The sequence below is a fragment of the Muscardinus avellanarius genome (assembly GCF_963383645.1).
Source record: "Muscardinus avellanarius genome assembly, chromosome: 11".
Taxonomy (NCBI): Eukaryota; Metazoa; Chordata; class Mammalia; order Rodentia; family Gliridae; genus Muscardinus; species Muscardinus avellanarius.
In genome coordinates, this window is record NC_137797.1 from 80,315,491 (window position 1) to 80,331,791 (window position 16,301).

A 16,301-nucleotide genomic window follows, 5' to 3' on the forward strand; every position below is an offset into this window, starting at 1 on the left:
AATAGTGAGATTACAAGCATTTTAGTAACTTTTTTGTGGTACTGGAGATTTAACCCAGGGGTGTTCTACCTCCAAGAAACACCTCCAGCCCTAGTTTTTATATTTTTAAAACAGGGTCTCACTAAGTTGTAGAGGGCCTTGCTAAGTTGCTGAGGCTGGCCTTGAGCCTGTGATCCTCCTATCTCATCCTCCCAAGTACTGGGATTACAGGTATGCACCACCAGCCTTGTACTTAAACACTCACTCAATACTTATGATACAAATGTATGGAAGCAGATGTAAAGGGAATTGTTTACTTCCTCAGTTGCCAGGCTGATGTGTGTTCATGTTTAGGTGGAGAAGGAATGAGAATCTCTTTCAGAGATGAAGACCTCTCTTTGGCCACTACAACTCAGTTTCCTGTAATAGTCTCTAAATGGCACGAAACTGGTCTTCCCTGAAGAATCTCACTTATCTCAGCCCCAGAGGTACAGGGTTATGATGAAATGCCCGGAGAAACTGGGGGCATCTTGGCTGGTTAGAGAGACCCTTGGTCGGTCTGTTTCTCTCTATATAGCAATAATTGTGCAAACCATGAAGACAAGATCATCATTTCTAGATCCCCCACCTAAGTGGTATCTACAGTGGCTCTGGTGACAACTGTGGACTCACAAGACTTCATCATTGAATCCAGTGCACCCATGAGCCATGGCGTGTCTCTTGGTGAGTGTCATTTATAAAACTGAGAAGTACTGGGTAGAATCATTGTTCTAGCTCAAATTTGGTAAATTATCGTTGGGCAATTCTCCCATGTCTCTATTACATCCTCCTTTAACTCACCTAGTGTTCTCTATGTATCCTTCCTCCTCAATGAAGACTGGCAGAGTGGACCCTTCCTTACTTAAATTTCACAGGAACATTCTTCATTTCAATTACTGAAAAGATGCCTCTGGTGACAAAAGTCACAATTGACAGCAAAGGAATGACTATGAAGCTGTGATTAGTTGAGATTACGGGCTATGGCAAGCTTGTCTGAGCATTTACCACTAGCATCTTCCTGCTGTTGGCATCTACTAGGGATTGATATTGGTTAAAAAAAAGAGGATGTGGTTTAGCCACAGTAAGCCCTATGTAAGGAAATCGGTCTGCATTCTATTTCAGTGATATACTGATTAATTCAAAGGATTCTTTCTGTGAGCCTGCTTAGCTTAAATAAATCTTCCTCCTCTGTTCTTCCCCAGAACATGGGTTTATTTTAATAAGCTTTAAGGCATTAAATAAATGAAAAGTTGAAGTGATAAAGATAATTCCAGTCCCCAGACCCAAAGTGTTCCTTACATGAAAGAAAAACCGTTTACTCGCGAATTATTTGAAAAGCGACTCAATTTTGTAATTCATTTTGTATGAATAGGCAAAATTTAATGGGCGTTTCAGTTTGTGCCAATACTTGAGTGGGTTTACAATATAAAACTTTTCAATCTACTTAATGAAGAGGAGGAGCTGAAAACAAACACAAACGACTTTAACAACAGAACCATATACTCAGATGTCAGGTGCCGCTGGCCATTCTCCTGAGTTTTGGCTGCAAAGAAATAAGGATTTCTGTAACTGCTAGCAATGACTTTTACAGGAGGAAGATTTCAAATAAATGTCTGTTTGCCCTAGGTGAGCTTCACTGATTTGGCCTTATTTGATTTCAGATTCTCCTAAGGGAGGAGATTTCAGGATTTCCTGGTTGTAAAATGGAAAAGAACACTTTGCTGAACTTATGTGACATCATCTGCAGCATCCAAAGGGCAGATAATCATGGGTTCTCTGCTGTTTACCAAAGCTTCTTTACCTTCTCAATCCATTTTATTTCCAAATGTCAGAGTACTGTGAAACCTTTCCAAGATTTATAGACTGCAGACTGAGGAAATAGGATAAATCCTCTAACTTTTATGAAACCTTTTCAGTAATTAGTAGAGGGGCCATTTGAGGTGTTCTGTGCTGTGGTATAGACACTCCAACATTATATCATGTAAAGGCTAAACAGTTTAACAATAAAGAGCAGGAGGCCATTTCTATTTATAAAATGTCAATGAAATTGTTCTTTAGAATATACAACTAAGTTGTAAATAAAAAGAGTAAGGAATTTGTGAAGGAAGTTATAACTAATATAATGAAATTTATTTTAACAATTAAAATCAGAATACTATAAAATGAATGAAAATAGTAAGTACAACCTTGGTTATAAATGTGATTTTTTTTCAAACTCTACTTAGAAATATGCTTATGTTACATGAAACAAAGTTGCTGCCATAAAATGTGTATTAAAGGCGATAAAAATGTGAACAAGTTATTTTTAAGCTTATACTGCAAAATATTTCCCAACAACTAAAACAAATATTCTTTCAAAGATCTTGCCCTAGATAGATAACCTTTAGAATCACACATTAGCTTTTTTGTTAGACAAAATCCTTCAACCATAACTTCAGGAAGAACATGAAGATGTGTGAAAATGATCTCACCTCATATTCAAAGTCCTCTGTTCTGTCTGTATCAGCGGGCAAGCTGGGAAGGTACTCATTGTCCTCATAAAATTCATGCTCCATCGGATGAAGAGAATGGCAGCTATGGGAAATGCAGCAATATGACAGGAACGGATCAAAGGTTTGTTTTTGCACGTTAAAATTGCCTTAAGATTTTCACTTTAGTTTTCTCTGCTTTCGAGTCAGAACCATGGTGATCTAAGTGATCCAGGCTTTAAATGAACTAAAGCTTGGGAAAAGCAATTGCTTTTCTTTCCTCCCTCCATCAAATCTGTCCATTTGCTCTTTCCCCCAGAAAGTTAAGAAGGGCCTGTGATCACAGTGGCATTCTGTCAAGAGACTGAAGCAAAATCTTGGACAGTGCATGTATGTCTTTGATACGGTCTAGCCTGCTTCCATCCCACTAACTATGACTAGTTACATACCTGGGTGTGTGGCATTTGCAACTGCAGATGAACCAAAGGGCATATTTTGGAGTAAAGCACTATCAGTTTCAAAATCTACAGCCCTGAACTGCATTTTGAAAGTTATTTTAAAAATCTCATATTTACCAGACTATACAATATGCTTACATTGCCCTCATTCTTTAAGACCTCCCTTTCCTCTTCTCCTTATAACCTGTGTTTCCTTCTTTCTGATAAAGGGCACATGCACAAGTAGTAAAGCATACTCATGGCAAATACTCAGTGGAACTTTTATAAACCACAGGGCTTCATAATTCCTTTAGAAAATCCCCAGTGTAGAAAAAATACATTATGTAAAGGAAGTAGGGATCAAAGACATGGCCTTTATATATCCTTTAACTCTAGAGAAATATTGTGTGTGTGTGTGTGTGTGTGTGTGTGTGTGTGTGTGTGTGTGTTTGCGGGTCTGGGGATGGAGCCCAGGGGCATTCAACTTCCAAGCTACACCCCCTGCCCTATTTTTTATTCTTTATTTTGAAACCAGGTCTCACTGAGTTGCAAAGGGCCTCACTAAGTATCTGAGGCTGTCCGTGAACCACGATCCTCCAGGTCTCAGCCTCCCAAATGCTGGGATTACAAGCATGCCCACCACGCCAGGCTATAGGAAAATATTTAAATAATTTATAAAAGTGATCTTTGAATTACTTTGAATTACTATATGTTATGATACAGCATACTTTATGAAAGCTAAGCATTACTTCAAAGCAAAAAAAATAATCACTTCTTGGCCTTTTGGCTAAGATTAAGTGACAAAGTAGATATGACCATCTCTATTTTTAAAAGTCAGGGAAATATTCTAGTGCAAATACAGAAGTTGGTTGCAAGCATGGCTTCTAAGCCCTGCCACTGTGGATGCTTTTGAAAAATGGCATTTAGTAGCATTAATTACTTCCCTTTTTGCTAGCTGAGTGAGACCCGCCCTAGTCCCTCTGGTCAGCCCAAGTGCTCTATAGCATCCTCTCGTGCTACCTGCAGCTGTTGGTCCTGTGTGGGTTAAGCAGTGTGAGCTGAAATAGCAAGGGCAGTGCAGTCAGCATCATGCCTGCTGGGCTGCCAGGTAAACCTTCTCTGTTTGGATCTGGAATGGCTCTGAAAAGCCCTGGAGAGCTGGGGGAGTGCCTGGAATCATTATATGGGGGCATTTATTGTTTTTCCTTTGTCTTTCAGCTAGTAAGAGGGGAACACCACCACGAGGAACACCTCATTCATTCAATATATATTTATTAAGTGTCTACCAGATGTCAGGGTGATGCCAAGGGCTAGAAACATATTGGTGCACAAAAGCAGATTCTTACCCTATTCATTGGAAAAAGCATCGAAGTGGCTACTTTTATAATGCAATAGTTTAAAAGAAAATAGAGAACCTGCAGGAGCACATGGTGGGAATGGACCTACCACAGTCCTAGGATGTTAGCTAGAAGAGGTTTTCCCTAAGCTAGAAGCTGCAGGACTTGGGAAGAGCAGCACAGCATACTGTTAAGGTAAAAGGCACTGTGGTCAGATCTCATAAGCTTAGAAATCTGGCTCTTTGGCTTTCTTGCTATGTGATCTTGGCTAAGTTACTTAACATCTGCTTTCTCATCTGTGACATAGGGATGGTAATGATATGTGTTCCCTCATAAGGTTGTTGTCAGGACTAAATGAGGCAGTGAATGTAAAATACTTGAATTACCAGAAACATGTTAATGTAGCTAATAAAATTTAGTTATTACCGTTCTTTCAGGAAGTATTCACTGGGTGGCTACTTTGGGTCAGGCTACACTAATAATGAAGAGTAGATACTTGTTTGCTTGCTTACATCTGCTTACATCTCCTTTTCTACAATATAAATGCCAGGAGTCAGGGGGTTATTTTTGTTCATAGTTTTATACTCAATACCTTATTCTAGTGTCTGACACAAAGGATAACTTAATATGTACTGAATGAATGAACAGTGTCATGAAGGCAGTGTCACTGGAAGTTAAGGTCTCCAGGAGTGGTTTCCAAATTCTGGCTGCACATTAGAATTACCTAGGGAGATTTTTTAAAAGTTCTCCTGCCTGGGCCCCATTCTAAAAATTCTTATTTAACTGGAATTGGGTGGGATTCAGGCATTGATAAGGCTTTTTAAAGTTCCCAAGTGATTCTAAGGCATACCTGTGACCCACTGAAATAGGTTTACGGAAGCTAGTAAAGGCAGGGAAATAGTACAACTGATCAGATGTGTATTTTACAAAGTAGAGAGTGGACCAGAAAAGGCAAATGAAAATACAGCCTAAAGAGATTACTGTTCTGACAAATCAAATTTGCAATAATCTTTGAATATCTACTTTATCTACTTAAAAGCTCATTGAATAAAATGGACAGGTCAAAATGTACTTCCAAAGCTGTACATGTGGGATTCTTTTAATGACAATCTGTCTTTAAATTATTAAAATATGGAAGAAATATAGCTGCCATAAGGCCTTATTTCCTAGCACTATGCTTGCTCTCTGACAGCCAGGACACTTTGTTTACATCTCAATATATTGGGTAATTGGCTTCTTTGGAGAATTGCACTTTAATTAAATTAATTTTATTGCTTCTCTTTTAAAGAAGGAAAAAGCAAAGACAGAGGGATGGGACCAACAGAGGAGACTATAAAGCCAACATGTAACTTCCACCTGAGTCTTTAATAAGGTTTTTGGCAGTGTTAGTGAGAAAAGCTATTTCTCTGGCCAGTGTTCAAGAAAAGTGTGCAACTTTTAAAGGCTGGGAGTATGAAGATGAGCTAATCAGAGTTACCGTTTTCCACTGTATGGCAGTGAGTGTGATTCCAGAGGTAAAGTAATTGTGTAGGTCAGGGAGGGTGGCTCTCAAGGACTGGTGAGAACTATTTGGATGCAGACACAGTGAAGAGATTTTCCAGACAGACCTAGGAGCCTGCCTCTGCCATTGTCAGCTTGCTGGGATGACTGATTCTTTCCAATATCTATTTTAAATGGTGCATGACAACCAATAGAGAATTACCTGTCTGAGAGCAGAAATGGACAGATGTCTGGCACTGGAGGGGTGGGTGGCCGGAGCTTGGCCAGGGCCATGATGTGTTCAAAGGTGATGTCCGTCTGGGTACTGGCATTCACGAGCTGCACTTCTGGTGCTGTGGCATATGCGGGTCTACTGAGAGGTGTCCGCCTTAACACCTGCACCACAATGGGCTCCTTGGCATTTCGAAAGGCTTCCACTGCCTCTTCATGAGTGGCCTTGGTGAGATCCTTCCCATTGACCTATGAAGATATAAGGGCATTGCTCAGCTTGCGGGAAATAATAGAGAGGCAGCCACGACAGACTAACAAATGTGGAGAAGGGAGATTTCAACCAGCTCTGACAGAAATACTTAACCAGACACTGATATTTATTAAATCCCTCACCAACAGGAGGAAGTGAAGTAGATTGTCAAAACAATTACTTTTGCATTTTTACGGACTATCTGGTACTGATTAACTAATAAAACACTATCTACATGATTAGTAAAGATTTGCAAATCTAAATAACACAGAGGCATCAGAAGATTATCACCAAAATCTTCAGATGGGTAGAAATGTAAAGTATATCCTTTTAATAAAAGATCTAGATAAATTTTAGGATGACAAAGGCATATACACACACAGATCTTTGTGAGCCTTCTTCTAGTTCCCACCCCACTCCCTCTTCTCTACCTTCCTGTTCTTGTGCTCAAAATATTGATTAGCTTTGATAGGTCTGTGTCTGTACACCATAATCACTGATGTATTTCCTTCTTCAGTTCTTCCTCTGCTCTTCTATCTCCCTCAGTTACACCTGCTCCTATACTCCACTAAGGTGTCTCCTCTTTTGTCTGGAATCCCTCCTGCATCCCAGTTTCTCCCAGCTTTTGCATATGAAGGAGACCATCCAACCCTTCACTTTTTGTGACTGAATAATCTTCATTTAGCATAATATTCTCCATTTCCATCCATTACCCTGCAAATGACATAATTTGTTTATCAAGATGTATGATTACAGTATACCAATAAGCAAAGGAAATATGTGTGGTTAAAAGCAAATATTGAGTAATACAGATTTGGCTGTTTAGCTTACCTTTGTATCAAAAGTAAAAATACCTTTATATTTGTGATTATGATTGCATTAAAATGACTAGTCTTATGTAAAAAATCCACTAGTCTCTTGGTGATATTTTGATATTTAATCAAAGTCTTACATGCCTGAAATCTACTTTTTAAAAAATATTTTCAAATTCCAGCCGGGCATGGTGGCACACACTTGTAATCCCAGCCCTAGCGAAGCTGAGACAGGAGGATCTCACAGGTTCAAAGCCACCCTCAGCTACTTAGTGAGGCTCTCAGCAACTTAGTGAGACCCTGTTTCCAAGTAAAGTATACAATGGGTATGGGAGTATATCCCGGAGGTAGAAAAGCCCCTGGGTTCCACCCCCAGTACCACCAAAAAAAATATTATCAAATTTCTTCATATTCATCTTTGCATCCAAGACAGCATAAGATGCTCATTTGCATCTTATCCCAAATCCTCACAATTTAAAGTGTGGTCCATCAACCAGCAGTATCCGTATCCGTATCACCAAAAAGATTATTAGATATAGAATCCCTGGATCTACCCCAGACATATTGAATTAGAAATGGCATTTGACAACCCCACTCACTTATATCACCTGACAGAAGCTCTGCTCTGAACAAACTGAAACAGTTCACTTGGAGAACCTTGGAATACTCACCTGTTCAATTTATATCCATTTATGAATCAAAAGTAGCCCTCAACATAACAGAGGAAGAGGGAAATTTGTGTTTTTCCTCTAAAATTGTCCCTCAGGAGGGGCAGAATAATTGGTTTAGGAGAGAAAAAAATATTACTTTTTTGTGAGACTCTCCCACACTTGCCTACTGAAGGCCAGAATGTTCCTCAGCCTTTGTAGAACACAAACCACTGACTGGCACACTTTTCCTAACCCTTTTTTCAGGGGCAATATAGACCTCCCTCAATTATTTCTTCATTGATTTCCCCAAAATAGGTCCTGATAACCCAGCCTCATAGTGGCACTTATCTTTTAATAAAAAAAAAACAAACTCTGGGATCTTGAAATAGCATCATAATTCCTATCCTCATTGAAATAATGTTGGCTTTTAAAAATATAAAGAGATCTTTGGTAGCACAACATGTGGCCAATACCCTGCAAATTTACACCATTTCTAGACAGCCAACTAAGCCACCCAACTAATGGAGAGGCACTGATAACTGTTATGCACTAGCAAACTGTTAGAGACCCCTGGGTGCCTAACAAAAAGAAAAGGAAATCACTGAGTTGCAGTTGTAGAAGTATTGCTGACATTCCAATGATCACATTCTCTCTCCCTGAGTAGACAAAGAGTGTGTGTGTGTGTGCTTAGAGCAAATGCAGGCTGTTTTGGGGCAAATGACACAATGCCAGGTAGAAACGATCATGTCATGTAGAGACAGGCTTAATTAACTGTAGGAGCTAATTTACTCAATGGACCCTGAAAGAGTCAATGTGCCTTCAAAAAATGGGCGATTATGTCTCCACACCAGCCAAATAAGTCCCAGTTCAGTCCTTGGATCACTAGCAGCCTCAGGTGGAGATATGAGTGGATATTTACTAGTGTGCACATGTTCACTAATCTGTACACTCACTTTCTGATGCTTTTCCCTAGGGGACTAAATTAATAAAAATTTCACCAAATTTTCATTGACACAGCCTGAGGAAGTTTGAACTTGGCACATGCTGTATGTGGACATGGAATACCTATGGACACAGCTACTCATCCCTTGAGCTTCTGTTGCACGGCAGGTACTTTGGGTCAGGGCCACTATTGTCCCTTTGAGAATGTGGAGGCAGCATGTCATAAAAGAAAGTCCAGAATGGAAAAGCATCATATAAGGTCTAGACCCTCATGTTAAATGGCATCATCTTCTATGTTTCCCATTGTGGCCAGAACTTATACATTCCAGATTCTTGAAAATGACCAAGTGGTAATTAAGACTGCTATGAGAATTTGTGCAGTAGGTAAGATGCCCTGTCCCTGCCTTCAGCTTCAGGATGTCCCTTCAATTTAGTGAAGACTCTTATGATCACCCATTCCCTTTACTCTCTGAAAAAAACACTGTCAGTCATAATCCATTCGCTACCACTTAACGTCTACTAGACCTATGTCAATATGCTATCTTTTCCTGTAAGTCTTAAATCAAGAACATCTAACATATCAGAATGAAGGGAGTGCCTGGTTTAAGCAATTTCTGGGGGACAAAGAGAAAAATCTGTAGCCAGAGTTTCATTCAAGCAATTGTTAGATCTTATTAGTAAAAAACGTATGCCAATAAGTAGTGGAGAGACAAAGCCATTGATCTACCCCCCTGCCCAAGGTGACTGGCACCTTACCTGTGTGCTAACAGTCTAGTCTTAGCATTCAGAATGTATGTTTGTTTTAGTGGCCTTTAAAGCAAGAATAATTTTTGGGTGAGCTTCTTACATAGAATAATTTTGTGTTCCTATATGCTAAGTAAGATTATTGTTTAATTTTTAAATTATTTTTGTACTGGAAACTAAATCCAGGGACATTCTATCTCCAAGCTATATATATATATATATATATATATATATATATATATATATATATATATATATATATATTTTTTTTTTTTTTTTTTTTTTACTTTTTTGTATGTTACTAGGGATGGAACCCATGGGAGTTCTACCTCCGACCTACACCCCCAGCCCTATTTTTTATTCTTTAGTTTTGAAACAGGGTCTCACTGAGTTGCAAAGAACCTTACTATATAGCTAAAATTGAGTGCCTAGCACAATCCTCCTGTCTCATTCTCCCAAATGCTGGAAATACAAGCATGAGCCACCATACCCGGCTTTATATTTTACTTTTGGAAACAGGGCCTTGCTGAGTTGTTAGGGTCTCCCTAAATTGCTCGGGCTGGCCTTGAACCTTTGATCCTCTTATCTCAGCCTCCTGAGAACTGTGATTACAGGTATTGGCACTGCACCCAGCTCTAAGTAAGGCTATTTTTGACAAATGCAGACTGCTTAATAATTTATATGGAAATATAAAATTACTAAAAAGTATTTTAGGCTGAAAAATCATTAGTTCTTATTGCTATGTTTAGTATATGCAAACAATATTAGCATTCATATAGTAAGATTAATAGCTGTATTCCATGACCTGTATCCTTCCACTTACAATTATGGCATTTATGTGCAAATTTCATTCTTTGTTCTGTGAACAGTCAAATATAATCTCACAAAAGGACAGCAGTGTAATCTCAAATATCTTATTTCCCTATTGGGGAATGCTATTTTCTTCTAGTTATCATGCAGCTGACCTCTATTTTCATAAGCTATTTAATATCTTTCAAAGTAAAGAAGTCTATGACCTTTAAAGGCTCTGTTGCCCATGGGATCCCTTTGAAAATACAAGCTGTGTTAATACTAAACACTTTTTTGGTTCATTTCACTTGAAGTTCATCAACATAGTGTTATCCTACAAAAAGGATATCCTACAAAAAGGTCACGATAAATTGTGACTTTCACAACAAAAATAAAAATAGATTAATTGGGATTTTCTGGTAGTTGTTTTGCTGTTATCTTCTGTTATAACTAAGGATAAGAAAAAACTTAGAAAAATACCTAAAGTTGCTCTTACAGAAAAATTATCAGTAAATGAACACATGAATTAGTAGCAAAACTTCATTTCTTCAAGTAGTTAGTTTCTAACAACAAAAGGAGTTTGTTAGTTCATGGTACCATATTCTTCTATTTCTTTACTATCTTTCTACCTCCATCTCCTCTTTCATCCTTCCCTTTTATTACTTCTCTAAATATTAAATTTAACTTTGTGTGGATAACATAATTTTTGTTTGTTTTGTGAGATAAATCTGGAGATGGGGAAACCTTTTGTTAAAGGTGTCTTGCTAGGTGGTTAAAGCTGTGTACCCAACCTTTCTTGAGGCTCAATAGGAATTGGGAAGCTATTTTTTGTTTGTTTTGTTGTTGTTGTATTTTTCCTCTAGAGGAAAGTTGACTTTCAGGAGGAAAACATGTATAAAGAGGGGTAGGAGCAAAACTGGTTAAAGGAGATGATTTTAAAAAATATTCAGTTATTGTAGGGTTTGAGTTTGAAGTTTACATGCAGAAGATATTAGAAGAATAACAATTTGATTTAAGCATATAAAGGGAGAAATACTTCCAAAGAGGGTAGAGAATCATAATGAACGTGTATAATTTCATCTATTGCAAGAATATCAGGCACCTTGATCAATGTAGCCCAAACTGATTTAGTTCTATTGCAACTGAACAAAAGCATAGCTAAAAAGATTTGTGTGATTGTTGTTATTTGATAAGAGGCTTGATTGTCTCAGAGGGGAAAGACTGGCCTCTAAGAAGGTCATGGAGACACTCGATTCAAGATAAATGAGAAGGCAGACACATTATGCAAAAGCAGTATCTGAACTGGCAACAGCAAAAAGAGGAAGGAGATGTCAGTGGTAGAAATTAAAGAATAATTAGTGACATGCAGGTGTCTTCAGACAAATTAAATTTAGGATTTGAAATGTGGGGGAGAGTGGGGTTAATCATGTCAAACCTGAAGTGGATACAGGATATATATCCAGATGGACTAACAAGTCCACACACAATGGATAGAAGACTGAAAAAAAATTGGTCATGAAAGAGGTCTTCCATTTTCTGAGTGTGTAGTGTCTAAAACATTTTCTTTTCCATTATATTGATGGTACAATCCTAAGTGGTTGGAGGAAAAAGAATCACTTTTCAGCAATCAGTGCTAAAGATGTGTGAATACATTTATTGTGGCAGATGGGCTAATTAAGCCATAGAAACTTTAGAATGTTAATAATGTACTTTTTCATATGTAAATGCTATTATGGCAATGTTTGATGAAGCTTCTGTTTAAGGAGCAATCTACCCTTTTGGATACACCACAAAACATGGGCCACTCATTATGTCACCAGTGCCTTGGCTATGATATGTTCTTCTAAATATGAACACGTAAACACTTTTCTTTAAATATCAGAAAATCAACTGGCTTTTCCCCCTTCTAAAGTGAAAACAAATGTACAAATGACCAAGATACTCTGGTGAGTGGCCTTTCCCAGAATCAGCTGTTTGGCTATGATGAAAGTTCCCTGCCTTTTATGGAAAATACAGGCTTCCAAGCATCAATGTTTTCCAAGGGAGAATAAATATAAGAATATTCAATAGGACAAGGAAAGACAACTGACATAGCCCATTTTCAAATTGAGAATAGGTAGAAAGGGGTTGAGTATTCTAATTCTGGCTAGACACAATGATGTACCTGGTTATTGTATAGGCCTTCCTACCATCAAAAATAACTGAAACTAATTTTTCATAAATTCCAAAAGTGAATGCAAATGTCTCTTCTCTATTCAGATCAAACTGTCTATTTGGCAATTAGAGCAGTGTTGTCAGAGTATGGTTTAGTAACATTTATTAGAAAGAGGAAACAATATTTAAATTCCTGCTATAATGTTTTGTTTGGAAGAAATTCAAAGTAATCTAAAACCCATATTTATTAAAACACGTGTCATATACAATCTTCAAGTTAATTTTAAAGTATTTAAGCATATAATTTTTCCTTTAGCATTGGTATGTTTGATTCTGTGTAGCCATCTGTTATATTATTTGAAGACAGCATAGTAAAAAATAAGCACTGACATTAAAAGGAACTCAAAAAATGAGAATTATGTAAAATTATATCAAGAATCTAGTGAGAGATTGACTAAAATGAACTTTGATATTTAAATTTTTTATAAGTGAACAAGATGATCACTAGTGTGTGGGTGTGTGTTCATTATGTAGTTTCAGACTGTACATACATAAAAAAATGGTGAGCCAACCCAGAAGTCCATTTTGTTCAGTGTTCAGCTTTTCACATCATGATAACACTCTGATTGGATTCTTGGAAGAGAATCTGGTGACTCTTCACATATGAGGTAATGAGCAGACTTATCCAGATGTGGTCCTGGGCCTCCTTCTGACTTGTCTGGATGAGGGAATGATAACTTCATCTCCCTGTATGAGGGTATTGCAGCTTTCTTTGAGCTCCAAAGTCCCCAGGTGTAGGTCAGTTGGCTATGCCAGAGAGTTAGAAATAACTGACATCTAACCTAGACTGGCTGAGCCTCCAGCACTCTGTTCTCTGACACTGTTCCCTCTAAGAGGAGACTATAATAGTGGGGTGGGGTCTCTCTGTTGGAATAGAGATCCACTGCATGCCCAATAGCTTCTGGCCCCTGCTTGACTGTCCATGGTTGGCTATCGACCTGTGCGTCTCCCCAGTAAAGACTGTTGCCTAACCTATAACTTGTGACATTTTGGAATTTAATCTTACTGCGTAAGATTAAATAAATATACATTAAATATACATTTACAACCTAATAAAATCCAGATATTAAAATTGATTATGTATATTATAGTATTGAAGACTTCCAGCAGCCCAGAGAGATTTTTAGAAAGCCTGGTATGACATTTAGCTAATCGTTGAGGTCATAACACTAGTTCCACCTATCAATCCTGTCTATACCCCTGTTCTTTGACCTGATGGGTTCTCAAATGAAACAACACTCACTTTTAACTTTTAACATTAAAATTTTATATGTCCATTACTTATAAACTTTTAAAAGACCTCATGAATCAGTTTATAACTTTGGTCATAGAAACTCTTAAGGGATATCTCTTTCATAACTGTTTAGTCCTATTATTTTTCTTGGTTTTATTTTTATCCTCTTTTCTGCATGTTTTTGTCTTTTTCTATCCAGTTGTCACACTTCTTAACTTCCCTACTTGGGACTTAACATACTTTAAGAACACTTATTTATATAAATTATTCCTATAATTATAGGACAGGTTGTGTTATATTGTGATTGTAAATGAGTGAAATAAATAAAATGTACACAACAGAGCTTTTCAAAACCTCTTTAGAAGTTATTTCATTTTTCTTTGTCTTAATAAAAGAGAGGGAAGTTCCCCCTCTTTGGCATGAGAACTGGCTATTCTTGGTTTGTGCTTTAGTTCCAATCTATTCTTTTGTATCTAGTTTTGGGCTTTGGGATGCCAGACACTCCATGTTTCCTACATAGACAGCTTCCTTCACATATTTGGTTTGGTTCAGCCATTTAGTAAAAGCACATTATAATTCTTCATCTAACCACTCTCACCTGGCTTTTGGATGCCAGTGCTTTCTGGGTTCTGCTCACATTCCTGTCTAACCTACCCTCTCTAGGTCACATTCCTGGCTCACCTACCCCCTCTAAGTAATACAGACTTCTCTCTGAGTAGCTTCTCATTCTCCATTGCCCTCCTCCCATTCTATTGCACAATATGGTGGCTATACTTAAAATAATATATTGCATATTTATAAATTTCTAGAAGAGTAGATATTAAATTATATAATTACAAAAAATAAGTAAGGTAGTTGATGCTAATTAGCTTGATTCAATTATTCCACAATTTAGATACTAAAGCATCACATTGTATTCCACATAATACATATACATATGTATATGTATATAGCATAACTTGTCAATTAAGAATACAATTAAGAGCCAGGCATAGTGGCACACCTGTAATTCATGGTGGTTCAAACCTATAATCCTAGCTTTTCAGAAGGCTGAGTAAGGAGGATCACAATTTTGAGGCTAGCTTCAGAAACTTAGCAATATATTGTATTAAAATAAAAAATGAAAAGGGATGGGGCTATGGTAAAGCACCTCTAGGTTCATTACCCAGAACTGCAATACATATAGATCAATGAATGAAATTAAATAAATAAAAACTCCTCCCTTGCTACTCCCTAGGTTTTTTCTCTCAACTCTTGCTCATACTCTGCTCAAATAGTTCCTTCATTAATTTTCTTTAATCATTAATTTTCTTGTACCTTCTGCTTCCTTCTGGAACCTTAACTGATAGAGATTAAACTCCACTGATTAAAAAAATAACATCAGGAAGATGGTTAAAGCTGAAATTTTACCATCTTTGTAAATTAATATCAATATCAAGTTTAGTTCAATCTAAAATGCAATTGCTAGTTTCTCAGATTTAACAAGTCACACATTTTAAAAGAAAAACTAAAATATAACTTTCATTGAGGTTATATGTTAAATTTGAAATATTCATTTATCTGATATACTCTATTATTTTGTGGAACACCTTCAATTTGGGTTCATCTAGTGTTTCTCTCCACTAGATTCATGTGTGCTCCAGAAAAGTTCTCAGTCTGTCCTATCAGAAGGCTGGTCATTAGCAAATGTAAAATGTTAGAATTTGGGGAAATCTAAGTGAATGTTATTGGATAATCTTTGTACAGTTCTTGAAATATTTTGATAAGTTAAATTATATGGAAATAAAATGTTTCAAAATATTTATTTGTTGTTAGTTAAGATAGGTTTATTCTGTGATCATTTAGAGTTCAAAATAATTATAAGAAATTGATGAATAAAGATCTTGCTACAGTTTGTTTCTGTTTGTGCATAGTTTTAGAAAAAAATTTTACTTTGCTCTAAATGATTTTTCCTTTGGGATGTGAGCTCACATATAACTGAACACACACACACACACACACACACACACACACACACACACCCCTATAAGCAAGAAACACAGATTGGTATCATTAACTTTATCACTGTCATAACAATTCATCTGCTGAATATCACCTGAAATCCTACTCTTCCCCAAGCTGAACTATTTAAAAAGATAGATGGCTGCCTTCTGGCTAATTGTGGGAGTTCTTTTATTACTATAAAAAGACATTTTATAACTCAAGTGACTCTATAAGCACTGAATAATGACTTAAATTCTTTGGAGAAAAGTCCATGGATGAAATAGTAAGATAACAACCACTTACTGACCTTTTACTTCCTAATATAATACTAAGCTTATGTAAATGATTAGTAATAAATCTATCTGTTGATTTTTGACATATCAGATCCAAGTATGTTAAGCTTAATACAGAATTCTGCTGGAGACATACATTTTTCTGCAAGAGGCATAAGAATGTAAATATATATATATATATATATATATATATATATATATGTATATATATATATATTTGCTTAAGATGAACTCAAATTATTTTACTGGGAAAAACATTGTAATTAAACAATCTAGATTTAAAAACTCAGTAACTGAATGTATGGAGAAAGCTCTTCATTGTTCATATCTATTGAAAATGTGGAAATATACCCTTAGCCCTTTTCTCTTGGTCCCATCATTGTGATGAAAGCATAAAGGGTTGTAAATCCATGGCCTTGG

General features: G+C 36.9%; 1 protein-coding gene across 2 annotated transcripts in view; it reads right to left on the reverse strand.

The window, feature by feature from the left end:
- The window catches only part of PDZRN4 (PDZ domain containing ring finger 4), a gene marked incomplete at both ends in the record, with an annotated part of 429,083 nt that overhangs the window by 75,503 nt on the left and 337,279 nt on the right, over positions 1-16,301 (reverse strand). For both annotated transcript variants that reach the window (XM_080705833.1, XM_080705834.1), the window contains 2 exons: positions 2,490-2,592; positions 5,963-6,219. In XM_080705833.1, the coding sequence (XP_080561959.1) occupies positions 2,490-2,592; positions 5,963-6,219 (360 nt within the window). The remainder of the gene's footprint in view (positions 1-2,489; positions 2,593-5,962; positions 6,220-16,301) is intronic.